At 35.7% G+C, this 16,913-nt stretch overlaps 3 protein-coding genes across 3 annotated transcripts; 2 read left to right on the top strand and 1 right to left on the bottom strand.

Moving 5' to 3' along the window:
- The first annotated feature begins 356 nt into the window (after positions 1 to 356).
- Positions 357 to 1,253, top strand: LOC107635942 (uncharacterized). Its single transcript, XM_016339490.1, has one exon. The coding sequence runs from the start codon at positions 357 to 359 to the stop codon at positions 1,251 to 1,253; it is 897 nt and encodes a 298-aa protein (XP_016194976.1).
- A 4,188-nt stretch (positions 1,254 to 5,441) lies between these two features.
- Positions 5,442 to 6,076, bottom strand: LOC148566575 (uncharacterized). Its single transcript, XM_088483185.1, has one exon. The coding sequence runs from the start codon at positions 6,074 to 6,076 to the stop codon at positions 5,630 to 5,632; it is 447 nt and encodes a 148-aa protein (XP_088339311.1). The 3' UTR covers positions 5,442 to 5,629.
- A 4,527-nt stretch (positions 6,077 to 10,603) lies between these two features.
- On the top strand, positions 10,604 to 12,582 carry LOC107637544 (uncharacterized). Its single transcript, XM_016340951.3, has 5 exons — positions 10,604 to 11,134; positions 11,313 to 11,424; positions 11,514 to 11,595; positions 11,971 to 12,022; positions 12,149 to 12,582. Exons 1-5 carry the CDS (start codon positions 10,721 to 10,723, stop codon positions 12,302 to 12,304), a joined length of 816 nt encoding a protein of 271 aa, XP_016196437.1. The 5' UTR covers positions 10,604 to 10,720; the 3' UTR covers positions 12,305 to 12,582.
- Positions 12,583 to 16,913: the final 4,331 nt, after the last annotated feature.

The raw sequence follows: 16,913 nt of genomic DNA, 5'->3' as shown, positions 1-16,913 counted from the left end.
CCCCACGTCTTTTTGTATATTTTCTGTGCCTTCTTCTTTTCTTTCCCTTGCAGGTCACGACACATGGCGGATGCTCACAGCAATGCCCCTTCAAACCCCAACTCGGCCGAGCTACTAGCTATCAACAAATCTCTCAGAGCAGAAAATCTAAGAATGACCGAGCTCTTGCGTCAAAAGCAAAACAGTCAGAGTAAAGGAGGAGAGCACAAGAACACTGAAAATAAGGACGACAATGACGAGCACACGTCAAAGGCAAAGCACACCATACCCACTCCCCCAAAAATCGTAACCAAAAGAACTAATCATTTCACAAAAAAGTCATGAGCTTTCAGATGTCCAAAAATTTGACCCTACCAATGACCTTGAATCCCTATGTGGGAATAGGGGACCCAAATATCCACGTCACCAAATTTCATACCATGATGTTCTTGAACAAAGAATTCGATCCAATCCTATGTCGTACCTTCCCCACCTTCCTAGATGGAGCTGCCCTGATCTGGTTCTCCAACCACCCTGAGGGTTCCATTTCCAACTTCGATGAGCTGGCCAACCAGTTCGTCAACCATTTTGCTGCATCCAAGATATATGTGCACAATTTTGACTACTTGAGCACTATAAAGAAAGGGCCGCACGAAAGCCTGAAGGACTACATGACCAGATTCGTTGAAGCAACTAATGAAATACCCAACTTAAACCCAGAAGTCTATCTTCACGCCTTAAAAAGCGGCCTCCGCTCTAGAAAATTCCAAGATGCCATAGTCATCGCAAAACCAAAAATCCTAGCTGAATTCCAAGAAAAGGCAACAACCCAAATCGAGATTGAAGAACTCCAAGCACTTCGAAGGGCAGACAAAGCCAACTCAAATAGAGAAGAGGAGAAGCGAAATAAATATCCAAGCAACCAAATAGAACAAAAGCAATTCAAGCTCACGCCCAAGTTTGACAGCTATACCCCTCTCAACACCAAGAGAGATGAAATCATCATAGACATTCTACTTTTAAAACTCATCAAACCCCCAAATAGGGAAGGCACATACCAAGACCAGCTATACGTAGACAAATCTAAGTATTGCGCCTTCCATCAGAAATATGGTCATACCACAGATGACTGTGTAATAGCGAAAGATCTCCTCGAAAAGTTAGCCCGCCAAGGCCTACTGGACAAATATATCGACAGCCGAGGACGAAAGCGAAACACAGAAGACCTCGGCCAACATCCCAAAACAACTGACAATCCCCGGGATAAAGGGTAAAAGGTAGACAGTGATATTAATCCACCCCGCAGAATAATAAATTGCATTTCTGGTGGTTTTACAGGAGGAAGATGTACAAACTCGGCCAGAAAGAGATGCTACCGAGCTATGATGATTGTGACAGCATCAACCTCGTCTCAACCCGTTAATCCAGACAAACCAGAGATCTCATTTCTCCCCAACGACAATAAGGCAACCGACCGCAACCTCGACGACCTCGTAGTTATCTCTATGCAGGTTGTAGAGCCATTGGTCAAGAAAATCCTGATGGATCCGAGGAGTAGCGCAGACGTACTGTTCTACTCAACATTCCAGAAAATGAAGATAAGTGACAAATCCCTACAACCATCATCTGGAGAACTGGTAGGTTTCTCAGGTGAGCGAGTTTCTATCTGAGGTTATATATGGTTACAGACCACACTTGGAAACTATCCCGAATGCAAAACCATTGATATACAATATCTAGTAGTTGATTGCAAAAGTCCTTACAATATAATTCTAGGCAGACCTTCCTTGAACGCATTCAATGATATTATTTCCACTGTGCATTTGTGTGTCAAGTTTCTTTCACAGGATAATAAAGTCGTGACAATCCATGGAGATCAGAGAGAAGCCAGGCAGTGCTATAACGCCAGCCTAAAAAATGAATATTCAGGACGACCCGAGCAACAACATGTCCAAGCAGTATACAACTCAGAGTAATTACCCCCACTGGCCGACTTAGATCCTCGGACCAATCATCAAGAACGACCAATGCCAATAGACGATCTCACAAAAGTCCAACTAACAGCCGACGAAAGCAAATGCACATACCTCGGCAATGCATTGAAAAACGAAGAACGAGCAAGCCTGGCCGAGCTATTGAGGCAAAACGTCGATCTATTCGCATGGACTCCGGCAGACATGCCAGGAATAGTCCCGAACATCACCTGCCACATGTTGGCAATCAATCCATCAATCTGACCTATATCTCAAAAGAAAAGACATCTCAGCACAGATAAAAGGGCAGCTTCCTTAGAAGAAACCCAAAAGCTCCTCGATGCTGGATTCATAAGAGAGCTCAGATACTCCACTTGGTTAGCCAATGTGGTAATGGTAAGAAAAAACAACGGTAAGTGGAGGATGTGTGTGGACTACACAGACCTTAATAAGGCTTGTCCAAAGGACGCATATCCCCTCCCATGCATTGATAAACTAGTTGACAGCTCTTCCGATTTCCAATGTTTAAGATTTATGGATGCTTATTCTGGTTATAACCAAACACTAATGCATTTGACTGACCAGGATAAGACTGCTTTTGTTACTGACAATGGAAGTTTTTGTTATAAGGTCATGCCCTTTGGACTCAAAAATGCAGGTGCAACATATCAAAAACTGATGGACACAATCTTTTCAAATCAAATTGGCCGAAACATAGAGGTCTATGTTGACGACATGGTCGCGAAGACACTACATGCCACAAACCACATAGATGATTTAAAAGAGATCTTCCAACAACTCCGTATATACAACATGAAACTCAACCCTGAAAAATGTGCTTTTGGAGTGTAAGGAGGAATTTTCTCGGCTTCATACTAACATGCCGAGGTATTGAAGCCAACCCTAAAAAATGCCAAGCAATTCTAAACATGAGAAGCCCCAAGACGGTCAAGGAGGTTCAACAACTAACTAGTCGGCTAGCAGCCCTGGCCAGATTTTTACCTCGTATAGCACATCGATCACATCACTTCTTCAAGACCCTGAGAAAACAAGAAAGATTTGAGTGGACCGAGGAGTGTGAAGAAGCATTCGCTGAGCTTAAGACAATACTATTAGAACCTCCCATACTCCAAAAACCAGAGCCTGGTAAACCGTTATATCTATACTTATCTGTTACTAACCATGCTATCAGTTATGTCTTGGAAACAGAAATAGAAAAGCAACAACACCCAGTATACTTTGTTAGCAAATCCCTCCAACACGCCGAGGTCAGATATCCAAAACTAGAAAAGCTTGCCTTGGCCTTAGTAATAACGGCCAGACATTTGTGACACTACTTACAGAGTCATACCATCATTGTTAGAACAGAACAACCCCTTCGGCAAATCCCGACGAAGCTCGAGCTGGCTGGAAGACTGATTAAATGGTCAATTGAGCTATCTGAGTATGATATCCAATACCAAAGTCGAGGAGCAATAAAGTCTCAAGTGCTGGCCGATTTCATCGCAGAACTCACCTTAGAAGAATCTAATCCCATAGAGAACACATAGACACTATACGTTGATGGAGGCTCAAACAACAAAGGCTCAGGAGTAGGAATCTTGCTTGAGAATGAACACGACACAGATTTAGAACAGTCTCTACAATTCACCTTCCATGCAAGCAACAATCAAGCAAAATATGAAGCACTCATAGCAGGACTGAAGCTAGCCCACACAATAGGCATAATACAACTGCGTGTCAAATGTGACTCCTTACTTGTGGTACAGCAGGTAACAGGTAACTTCCAAGTAAAAGACCCACTGTTGGAAAAGTATAACGCTATTGTTAATAACCTTGTCCAGGGTTTCCAAAAATTTGAAATTTCCCATATACCTCAGGAACAAAATGATAGAGTAGATATCCTTTCAAAATTAGCAACAATCAGAAGTAAAACTAAAACATTTATATTATTTCAACTAACGCTTAATGAACCTAGTGTTTTGCTAACAGCAATTTCGAGTATCTCACAGGAAGAAGACTAGCGACGACTTTCATACACTACCTACAAATAGGTCGCATACCTGATAGCGTCCAAAACAAAAGAAAATTCAAAAGAAGAGCCAGTTTTTACACACTACTCGGCCGAACTATACAAGCGAGGCTTTACAAGACCTCTTCTAAAATGCCTGAACACGGCAGAAGCTAAATTGGCAATGAATGAAGTTCACGAAGGCGTTTGTGGAACGCACATAGGAGGACGAAGCTTAGCTTCCAAGATCCTCCAAGAAGGTTACTACTAGCCAACATTGCAACAAGACTGCATGTATAAGGTTAAACATTGTGACCACTGCCAACGTCATGCACCAGTCATTCACAATCCAGCTGAGCAATTACATTCGTCCGAGATAAGCTGGCTATTCAATAAGTAGAGGCTGGACATCCTCGGACCTTTTCCACCTGCACCAGGCCAGGTTAAATTTTTAATTGTTCCTATTGACTATTTTACAAAATGGATAGAAGCAGTACCATTGGCAAAAATAACTTCCGAAAAAATGATTTCTTTTGTATGGAAAAACATGCTCTGCCAATTTGGTATTCCTCAATCCATTATAACTGATAACGGTAGACAATTCATAGATAAAAAATTCACAACATTCTTACAAAACTTCAATATAGTTCAACAGTTCTCATCTGTAGAACATCCACAAACTAACGGTTTAGCTGAGGCAGTGAATAAGATCATTTTACAGAGTCTCAGAAAGAAACTCGAAGACTCCAAAGGAGAGTGAGTCGAGCTCATCCCAGAAGTACTGTGGAGCTTTAACACAACAGAATAATCATCAACAAATGAAACTCCTTTTAGGCTGGTATACAGATGTGATGCCATGATACCTGTTGAAATCTCTCTACAAAGTACCAGAACTGCAAGCATCAATGAAAACAACAACATTGAAAACAGAAGAACAGAGCTTCACCTCATCGAAGAAAACTGAAACAAGTCAACATTACAACAACTCGCTGCAAAGCGAGCTATAACTCGGAAATACAACAAGAAACTCAAACCGAGGACATTCTCAGAAGGCGACCTTGTCCTCAGGAGAATAGAGAACGTATGAAAGCCACCAGGACACAGTAAGCTAAGCGCCAATTGGGAAGGCCCATTCCGGATTTATAAAGTCATCGGCAAAGGAGCCTACAAAATACAAACACTTGATGGAACTATCCTACCAAACAATTGGAACATATCTTCTTTAAGAATGTATTTCAGTTAGTCTATAAGTCGGGCATGGTGATGCACTCTTTTTCCTACTACTAGATTTTATCCCTAAGGAGGGTTTTGCTGGAGAGGTTTTAATGAGGCACACCACCTCGCACTTTCTCAATTATCATCCTACAATACAACAAACATAACCTACTTTCCATAATAAATTATCTATCCTACTCGGCCGAGTACTACCAACAAATAATACTAACTCAAAGCATGAGTATTCAAAAAGATTCTTCACATGAGAAAATCACACAACCAAACATGTAATTTAAACATGCGATCAAATTCTAACAATACCAAATCCTTTTGGCTAAGTACTACAAGCCAACAGTTCTAAACAAAAACAACTACATCAACACAATTTTTGGCTATAAGCAAGAAGCTACAAAACACATACGCAAGGACAAAAGTCTACTACAGAAAATAACTAAACATTTGGGTTCTCACCCTCCCCCTCAATACCATCTTCATCATCATCAACTAACTCCTCGCCAACAATAACCTTACACGGATCCATTGCAGATAAATCAGCAGCAGGCGCCAGAAGCTTCGCTTGCTCAATAGCCCTCTCAAAACCAACAGCGAACATCTCAAGGCCGTGGTCTTCTTTACCAGTCTCGAGCTCTTTCTTCTCGGCCAACAGTACAGCCAGCCTAGCCTCCAATACGGATTTTTCTTCATCAAATTTCTTTCTGACATTTTCGGCAGCAGTTAGCTTCTCTTGCAAAGAGTCCACCAAGTCCAAAGCAGTGCGAAGTTTGTTCCCTTTATCCAAATTATCCTGCATCAGCTGGTCTATAGTAGCTTTGTCAAACGAGTCCCTGGTATGTTTTAACTCCTGAGTTTGGCCGAGAGACATCAACCGAGCTCCCATCACTTGAAACAACAAACAATAAAATCAAACCAACACAAACTAACATTGCAAAGGAAATACGAGCAAAGATATTATACCTGAAGATACTGACAAATGCCAATATCACCAACCTCCTGAACCAGTTTGACATCGGCGGGACTTTGACAATATTTATCAGCAACCATCGACAGAGAAAAGTGCTCACTCCACAGAGAGGTGAGATCCTCATCTCCCTTATAACCATGCAATACCTTTTGATTTTCCGTAAACCTCTTCACCTGATCCAAGTCGACATCCTTCCCGCCAATTTTGTCATTAGCCAAACCGACCATCTTTTCTTTCTTACCATCTCCCCTTTTTCGCTTATAACTTACCTTCTTAGTAGGAGAGGGTTGATTAACCTCAGCTCCTTTCTCAGCCTTCGCATGACTACTAGACCCCTCTTTATCCACGTCCTTCGATCGAAAGAACGCCCTCAAACTACTCGATGTCACTTTCAGAGCCTTCTCAACTGCAAAATACAAATATAAGAGACATATCAAAAACCATAAAATAAAGCAGGAAAGTCCAAACAAAATCTTTACCTATATACTCTGCAACATCATCTTTATCAGATTCCCACTCAAGAAGCTCCACAATGGACAACAAACTAGAAGAGGAAATACTGTTAACCAAAAATTTCACCACCATTTCATTTCTATATTCCATCTCATCCATCCCCAATATCTACCTAGGTCTAGGACACCAAAATAAAGGAAACTTCTCCAGCAAAAAGTCATCCACATACTAGGGAAACTCATCCTCAGTAACACTAACTTTCAGAAACATTGATTTAAACCCCTTATAAGACGACTTATACAAGCTAAATATAGCTCGACTAGGAGCACTGGCCAAGTTCAACCACCCACCCCTTTTCACACCCTTACACTGAAAAAAGAGCAAAAAACACCTCCAGTGACGGTTCGAACTTGAGATATTCCATCAACACCTCAAATGCCCTAACAAAAGCCCACGAGTTCGGGTGCAATTGAGAGGACGCGCATTTAAGTTGTATCAACACTCCACATTCAAACTCAGTAACGGGAAACCTAACACCTAGGTCTACAAAAATGCAACTATACATAAAGAAAAACTCAAACCCTTCACCACAATAACATACGCGATCATCAGCATTGCAAGACAAAAATTTCAGACTTATACCACAACCTTCCCTAACCCACGAAGATGCTAAACCTAACTGAGATAAACTTTGATCATCATCAAAAACAGAAGCATACTCTTTCACCGACTCAGCCACCCACGCGAAAGGATCATTAGGATCCCAGACCCAAACTTCCTCCACAATCTTGTCCTTCTCGTCAACTTCCTTTCTACCCCAACCCCTAGCAGCCCTCCCTACCACAACCTTTTTCCCTTTTTCCATCTCAAAAATGAAATGAAAGCAATAAAGCAAACAGAAACCAAGTAAGAGTAACTAACATTTCTTACTCATCTTCAGCAAAAATACAAGAGATGTAAAAACACAAAAAATATTCAAAGAGTCCAACCAAAACAACCCACTAGCCCACTACCCACACCTTCAGCAAGTTAGAACATCACAACAAACCCTATCCGTCGATGAACAAAGGTACACTACAAATCAACAGTCAAATATTTATCACCGTTTCAATACCCAACGAGCATTAAATAAACCTGTCTTTTCCAAAACCTTCTCTCTCTCTTCAAAATAACTCCATGTAAATTGTTGCGAAAAATCCAAGCGTTTCCCTATTTTTCAAAATTTGCATAAATCAAGTTGAACTTGGGGGCTTTAACTATCTCCGATTGTGAGCTATACCTCTAAAACTCAACCTGTTATAGCTCAGTTCCTCAAAACAGGTCTAGCTTGGGGGCTATGATCCGTTACCACCAAAACCGGTCTAACCCAGCAAAGTTCGGAATCGAAAACTGTTAAAACAGATAACCCTCCGAAAATCTCTCCAACCAAACCATCAGAATCTCAAATATCGGAGCATTAACAAAAGACTCCGTAAAACTAGCAACAAGGATACGAATAACCACTTCAGAATAACTCAATATATACTAGCGACCTACTAGGCCACAGGTACGCAATTCATTCTACTCTCTACTCTGAATATTTCATACCCTTACTTACTTGAATGTTGGAGTCTCTTTGCAAGTGTCCAACCCATTCGTTTCGTGGGCAATTCTTAGGAAGAAAAGTAAGAAAAAAAAAATATTATTATTATTATTATTATTATTATTATTGGAAGAAATAGTTCTTGTTCAGTGTTTAAGACTTTTTCAAGTTAAAACTAACAACTATTAATATTAATAGATATATATTAACAAATTTTTACAATGAAACAATATTTGACACGCACATAAGGCGAGTCTTACACTAGTAATCAGATGCAATTGAGTTTGAAAGTCAAGAGCCGGGAGTAATTGTTCAAGTTGCTTTTGGGAGACATGCTTTATGTATTTGGAGAACGACCACTTATATTGGCAAACACATCGTTTTCAATTTGATCTTTCTTTTTGGAACTTTCCTTTTATTATATTATATATTATTGTGTTGGGCAACGCATTTGGTGCTTCGTTTTGTGTCCCAAATTAGAAACATACTAGGTCCCCTTACACCGTTTACTCGGAAACTTTTATAATGGAAATAAAATTAAACAAAAGCGCTTGTAACAATGCTATTTCTATTAGATTGGACTTATATATATATGGTATCATCAATCTATGATTCAAGAGGTCAATTTAGTTTCAGCCAACTAAGGTTGGTTGGATCTTAAATTATTTGTATCATATCATAATGGATAAAAAGGAGCACTGAAAAAAAAGAATGAAGCAACTCATTCATACTTTATAATATGAGTAATATTAAAGAACTAATACTATATCAGTTAATTTCAACCAATACTATTGTCAAACAAGTTCAATATGAATTCTATATTAAAAATGAAATTTTGTTAAGATTGGATTTCGGATATTTCTTTTAATTAAATTTCGAAAGTTCTTATTTTTAAGAGTTTCGAATGTTTTTTTATATTGAATATTAGCTGCAATGTTAGTTATTATGTAATGTTGTTTACCAAGACTTCCTCTTTGTTCACCTTAGTTCTCAAAAACATTTATAAAATAAATCATAAATAGCTGAATAATAAATAAAAAAATGAAGTATATATGGAAAAGTTATAACAGCAAAAGTTGAAGATATTATAGATATCCCGTTTTTGGAATGCAGAATTAATAAGCTGCCACTCCATGAATTGTTCTACTTATAACTTGTCTCAATTTTGCTTCAGCACGCGCTGCAACAATTTTCACACTCATCACCCGTGCTCAATCACTATAATTAACACTGAAATGTTTATTGGTTAAGAAAGATCGAATTCTTCTTTTTTTGTTACTTTTTTTTTTTTATCAAAATCTGAGGTAGATTAATCGTAATTCTTCTTGATATTTACTTTATTTTAGTGAACAGTAGTACGTAATTTCAGTAACGATAGTTTTTTATATTTATGCACGGACAAAGGTGCGTTCAAACCGCAATCTGAGGCATTGTCAAAAGCATTGATGTTAATGAAATAAAAGAAACTGTAAAGAAAAAGATGAAATATGAACGATGATGATGATGGATGATTAGATTTGTGCAAACTTTGCACGAAAAATGTTTCTTTAGCACGAAAAATCTTGGAACAACTTTGATATATCGTGATAAACAAAACAATCGAAGTGGGGTTTAAGTCCCTTCAAAAGAAATTTAGACGAAGATTGAACTGTGGAATTGCCCATAGCATCTTAATTGTATGAAAAATGAAAACTAGCACATATGTAAGGCTGCGTTTGTTTTGTTTATATGTATGGAATGTTGAGATATAAAATTATTTTTGACAGATAAAACATAAATAAAAATATTATATTTAAAGACATTGAATTTATGTATTTTGTATTTATTCTTATTAAAAAGAAATACAAAAACACTAATAAAAAATATAATTTATTTTTAATTTATTTTTATTATTTTTATTAATTTTTTATAATTATATTTTTTATTATTATATATTTTTATATTTTTTAAATAAAAAAATAAAAAAAATTAAACTTTAATAATTTATTTTAATTTATCACCAAATAAAATATAAAAATATTAATTTTTATATTTTTATTATTTATATCTTATTCTCGATATTAATTACACTACATGAAGTGGACTTGTTTCACAATCCATGAAAAATAGAAAACTAAGTGCACTTCACTTTTTTTTTTCGGGTGTAGACTCGAAACATTTTTTTTCTATTGGGCCAACTCTAATTCTTATTTGACCTACGGATGTATAAATGACCCAGAGCAAAACATAGTGAAAAGTCATCAAAATGCATTGATATTGATGAAAAATAATAAAAATTATAAAATAAAAGTCACCTTTTATTATTATTTTAAAACCAAAGTTAAAGTGTCTTCCTGAGGAGAGTGCTTGAAATAATATAAATATGAAGCAATGATATTGATGAATCAATTCATAGGAGATACCAAGCTTCCAAGTTTGGGACCAACAGCTTTTTTTTTTCCCTTTATTTCATGCCATCAAATGTTCTTTAACTTTGCTTTTTGTGATGAATTGAACATAACATTCTTAGATTTTGCCAATCTTGCATGGCTCCATTACTTTCATTCACTGGCCCCATGAAATGCAGAGAAATAATCTCCTTTTCACATACCTATAATTCATCATGTCATGTTTCAATAGCTAGGAACTTGTCAAGAAATGTTCTTGTGAATAGAAGAAATTCTGTTTCTCTAGTTTCATACAATTCATTGATGCATAGAAACTTGTGTTGTGATGAGAGGCAGAGAGGTAGCATGTCCCTCATTGCATATGATGCTAATAATAAGAACTACTCAGAATCAGAATCACAAGGTAACAACAATGAAGCCATGGATGCAGTTATGAAATTGTATTCAGCCTTCAAGAATAAAGACACACAAGACTTAGCTGATATACTTGCTGATGAATGCCGCTGTGTCTGCAATTTTCTCTCATTCTTCCAAGCCTTCCATGGAAAAACGGTACAAATTAGGGTGCATTTGGTTTATATTTTCTGTTTTTAAGATTCTGTGAAGAAAAATTAATAAACACAATAAAATTCTGTATTTTGCTTTTATGTTCTGTTTTAATTTTTTATTTTTCCTTCACAAAATTCTATAGTTAGAGACAAAGTAAAATTAGTGTGATGTTGCATTGCAGCAAGTGATGGAATTCTTCGGTTATCTGATAAAAATACTTGGAAACCACATCCAAATTGTGGTGAAACCAACTCTGCATGATGGCATGAACGTTGGTGTCCATTGGAAATTTGGTTATTACTCTCTCCTTCTCTCTCTGCTCTTCATAATTATATTATTTACTTGCATACCAAGCTATTCTTATGTGCTTTGTTGGGTGCAGAATGGAAAAAGATTCATGTCCCTCTAGGCAATGGTTTCAGCTTCCACATTTGCCAAACTTACCACGGAAAAGCTGTAATTAAGTATGTTTAGCTTAAGGCGATTATGGTGAAAACTCATGTGCAGTCGACTTCACGTGAAGTTGATAGTTTTCGTTAGATGAAAATTTAGTCAAATCAGTCAAATCATCTAACGCCTCTCAGTTATCAACTTCACGTGAAGTCGACTGCACCTGAATTTCTACCGGCGATTATTCACGTGAAGATATTTTTATGTAAAGATAATAGTTATATTGTGTATGCATGTTTTGTTAACCAATTTAGTCAAATTATCTATCATATCTCAGTTATCATCATATAAAGATATATTCATGCCAGTGGTTTAATATTTCCTTTATTATATTAGAATAAAATTAATTCCCTATAAGTATTTTCTTATAGTTTTTATATCTAATTCAGAAATATTGAGATGTTTATGGAGCCATTACTCCACTTGGAACCATATAGGCTGGTAAGCATCATCAACTTTCTTTCTTTCTTTTTAATTTGTTTATTATTATATATATTTTCCGAGAACCTTAACCTTGTAGCACACATGCTTGTTTGTGAAATTGTTTCTATGTTTGTTGTGACGCAGATAATAACATCAAGGCTGACACAGTTGGCGGAGAAGATCGCCTTATTTACGGCGGAGAAATCTGGAAACAAAAAAGCAAAAAAAGTTTTGTTGATTGTGCTTGCTTTATTATCCGTAACTGCCTCCTTCTTGTTCATGAAACTTGCTACTTCATAAGAGCCGTGTAAATAGATGAAAATTCAAGTGCAGTCGACTTCACGTGAAGTTGATATTTGAGAGCCGTTAGATGAAAATTTAGTCAAATCAGTCAAATTATCTAACCACTCTCAGTTATCAACTTCCCGTGAAGTCGACTACACCTGAATTTTCACCGTATAAATAACTAAATACTAACACAATAGTATTAGTAACAAATTCAATTTAACAAGGTCATGCATGCATTTGGCTAATTAAGTTTATAAAATGGATCCTCAAAATAGCAGCAGCGAAAAAAAAAAGCCCATCAACTCCTCTTATTTATTGTCATATTAAGCACAAGTGAATACCAAAAAACAGAAAGAGTTCTTTTAGTAGACAATTGGCAAATAATTTTTAGAGGTCAATAGATTGGATATAACCAATCTGCATTAAAATTATATTCGCTGCTTTTAAGTTTGGGTTTTTTACTTAAATAAATTGTATGGGAGTCAAAATCACCTGATTCTCCTGAAACGAATTCTGCAACGTGAATTCTCTCTTTGTATTATTATATAAATCGTCCTAGGCTGCATAGGGTTACATAAAACGTGAATCATCTTAGCCTAGGACGATTTATGCATGAACATGTTAGGCAAATCAAACGTAAATCGTGACAGGGTCTCCAGGGTTAGAAGAAGAGCATAAATCGTCCCAGGGTGGTAGGTTTTATGTGTTAATGGGCTAACTCTCATTGGGCTGCCACGATTTATGCATTATTGGGACCCTATTCAGACTGACACGATTTATGTTTGTGTTCGTAACACTAACTGGGCTGGGACGATTTATGCCCAAGTTGTAAGAACCATAGAAGTCAAAACCGAACCGGTGATCGAACCGTTCACGTAACCAGGTTAATGGTTCAACCGGCAGGTAACCAGTTGAACCGATTGACCCGATCCTATGTAATTAAAAAATAAAATATATAAAAAATTTTAAAATTAAAATTAAAAATACATATTTTCACTATTAACCCAACTTCAACATTTTTAAAAAAATTTGAAACTCAAGCGGTTCGGTCAAACCGGTCGAACCCAGTGATATCGATTAAACCAATTCACTCCGGTCCAGTCCGGTCCTGCTAACAATAGTAACAACAGCGAATTTTTGGGGATTCTGCCATCAGAACCATCCCCCTATCATGAGTGAATTCCATAATCTACTAAGAACCCTGATTTCTAACGTCTTATACTAAACCAAAAACTAACTAAATCACTAAACATGGTATCGGGCAACGTCTTAATAAAAAAATATTCTAAGATGCATATTCACCCTATACAATATCATCCAACATACTATATCATCCAACATATCAATGTACTTAACATACTCATGGCCTCGACTCAACAACATTACAAAATTCAAAAACATACCTTTTGATCAATAAATCCGGTAACATGCGCAATGCCGTTCAGGCAGTACATATCTCCTTGGTTCGCGGCCATTATCACAGTCGGACAGATTACTTCCTCCACCAGCCGGTCACTGGCGGCCCACTGCCACCACCACTTGCGCCACTCAGGCGCCTCTGCCCACCAGCAGTTGCACCTCCGCCGCGAGCTGGTCCCCACGCTCGAAACACTTCTCCCCCCAAACTTCCTCTCCGGTCAAAATGGTGAGTGAATTGGTTTAAATCGATATCACTCGGTGAGACCGGTTCGACCGAACCGCTTGAGTTTCAAATTTTTTTTAAAATGTTGAAGTTGGGTTAATAGTGAAAATATGTATTTTGAATTTTAATTTTAAATTTTTTTATATATTTTATTTTTTATTTACATAGGATCGGGTCAATCGGTTTAACTGGTTACTTGCCGGTTGAACCATTAACCCGGTTACGTGAACGGTTCGATCACCGGTTCGGTTCTGACTTCTATGGTTCTTACAACTTGGGCATAAATCGTCCCAGCCCAGTTAGTGTTACGAACACAAACATAAATCGTGCCAGGCTGAATAGGGTTCCAATAATGCATAAATCATGGTAGCCCAGTGAGAGTTAGCCCATTAACACCTGAAACCTACCACCCTGGGACGATTTATGCTCTTCTTCTAACCCTGGAGACCCTGCCACGATTTACGTTTGATTTGCCTAACATGTTCATGCATAAATCGTCCTAGGCTGAGATGATTCACGTTTTATGTAATCCTATGCAGCCTAGGACGATTTATATAATAATACCAAGAGGGGATTCACGTTGCAGAATCCGTTTCAGGAGAATCAGGTAATTTTGACTCCCATACAATTTATTTAAGTAAAAAACTCTTTAAGTTTAAATTCGATCTGATCTGTACATTTGATTATCGGATCGGATATCAGATATATCCATATCAGATATATCCGTAAAATACAAAAATATTTTAAAAAATTTATTTTTATTAAAAAATATCAATAAAATTTATTTTTTTATTCTTTTAAATATGTTTACTTTTAAAATAATATTAAACATATTTTTCTTAAATAACAAATTAAAATAATACAACATATATAATAATTATTAGTTAAAATAAAATATAAAAATATATTTATTTATTTATTTTTTTATTTTGCGGATATGCAAATATGCAAATACCTACACAAAATTTATAATCCGATTTTATTAGTATGCGAATCGGATCCATATCTATAATTTTTGGATCGAATTCAAATAAATACACTAAATACTTCTAATAATTCCATAATCCGTTGAATTTAGAAGTATATGTTGAATTTACTATTTTCTTCGAATTCTGGGATCTGGATTGGACACAAAAAATTGGCGGCATGAAAGGCTAAAGTCAAACAACATGATGTCAAATTAAATTTGTCTCGGGAAATGGATCCTGGGGTACGAATAGTGTATACAAAAACCTTAAAAATGCTGCTGCCTCCTTCAATATATAATAACTTCACTCAGTTAATTCATATTAAATCATATTATCATGATGATATCATGTAATCATATAGATATATCAAGGTCCGTCATTGAATGCATTTCACAATCGTATGAGTCGGGTATCATAAATTTAACCCCTTAGGACCACACACTATGCCGTTAAGATTAATTATTACTTTATAGGTTCTCTCATGTCTTTTTCAATCACTTGACTTTACTTGGAACATAATTATGATACAAATTAAACTCGTTATCGATGATTTGGCTTCTAATTTTGATATTTTTCTCGATTTCAAATGACTCAAAAATTTAAAATTATAGCTTCTGCATTTGCGATTTTGTGTTAAAAGTCAATGTGCTTAATTTTTTCCCTTAAATTATATATAATTAATAAGTTTCTATTTGGTTTGCAGCCTCGTCACGGTACCTAAACACGTGTGGAAGAGAGTGAAACAATTGTGGGTTTTACATATAAAATTGTTGATAAAGTTAGCCCAAGATAAGACCGAATATAATTCACCTTTTTATGAGGATTTCTTTCTTTGGTTAGTAGCATAGATTTCTTAAAAAATTCTTTGACTATTTCTTGTATCTTCGTTGTTATATTATTATTATTATTATATGTTATTAAAGTTGACTGAAAATCTAATTCAATACAAAAAAAAAATTAGTTCAGAAATTGAACATTATTTCTTAATTGTAAAAAGAATATTGTAGTCATTTCTCTTCCCCTGTTTTGACATCTTATGCAAGGTTTCAAAAGTGGAATTGATGATCATATATCATGTGAAAGTTAATTGTGACTTTGATGATATGATTTGATCCACATTTTGGACGTAAGGAAGTTGATGAATTTGGAAGGAACAATGAATCCAAGAACAGCAAGTGGTGGTGATTGGTTTATATATAGTGCTTTCAGATGCAAACGTTTGAAGAAACTTCCCTTCCTCTAAATCCATCATTAAAGCATGCTTTGCTACCTAATGTTACCATTTTCGAATAAATTATGGACATCCTTTTAATTCAAGAATTTATTATGTCTTATATGTTCTACATAATGATGCATTACTTTAGTTAAAGCATAGATTATAGATAGATAAACTGTCTTTATTAAAGTTTCCATTATGAAAAGAGAAAAAATAATAATCGATGCATTTTGTTGTAATCTAGAAAATTTCTCTTCCTGCCTTAGTCATGGGTTTGTTATAGATATCATATCTCTCATTATGGATTTCAGGATTTGTATTGTAGAACTTATAAGAAGAATACAAATGTAAGGTAAGTAAGTACTTTTATAACTAGTTTTTCAATCAACTTTTTTAAAAAATATATTTTTTATTTACTCCCCTTTTCCAATGTTAATTTAATGCAAAAAATTATAAACTAATATAAAATTGTGAAAAATTCAGTATAATAGCATGAACACATGAAGATAAGTGAGAAGAAAAAATGTAAATATGGAATAAAAATAAAGAAGAAAAATATAAGTGAGAAGAGAAAATATAAAAATGAAAGAAAAACGAATTTAAAAAATTAATTGAAGTTGACTAATAAATAATTATATTTTTATAATTTTAAATGTTTTTTATATATAATATTCAAAATCATATAATCTGAAGAGCATAACACTTTTTTAAATAATAATAGTTTTTCTACAAAATTAATTTTTGAGATATTTTAAAAATAAAATTTTGTTAAAAAATAAAATATGGAATCTAAAA

The sequence above is a fragment of the Arachis ipaensis genome, chromosome B4 (assembly GCF_059453495.1).
Source record: "Arachis ipaensis isolate K30076 ecotype BB chromosome B4, ASM5945349v1, whole genome shotgun sequence".
NCBI classification, from domain to species: Eukaryota; Viridiplantae; Streptophyta; class Magnoliopsida; order Fabales; family Fabaceae; genus Arachis; species Arachis ipaensis.
This window is presented reverse-complemented; position numbering and strand designations above follow the sequence as displayed.

Coding starts and splice junctions, on each gene's coding strand:
- LOC148566575 (XM_088483185.1), bottom strand. CDS start 6,076: ATGGGAGCTCGGTTGATGTCTCTCGGCCAAACTCAGGAGTTAAAACAT.
- LOC107637544 (XM_016340951.3), top strand. CDS start 10,721: ATGGCTCCATTACTTTCATTCACTGGCCCCATGAAATGCAGAGAAATA. Junction 11,596..11,970: donor CACGGAAAAGCTGTAATTAA/GTATGTTTAGCT, acceptor TATCTAATTCAG/AAATATTGAGATGTTTATGG. Junction 12,023..12,148: donor ACTTGGAACCATATAGGCTG/GTAAGCATCATC, acceptor GTTGTGACGCAG/ATAATAACATCAAGGCTGAC.
- LOC107635942 (XM_016339490.1), top strand. CDS start 357: ATGACCTTGAATCCCTATGTGGGAATAGGGGACCCAAATATCCACGTC.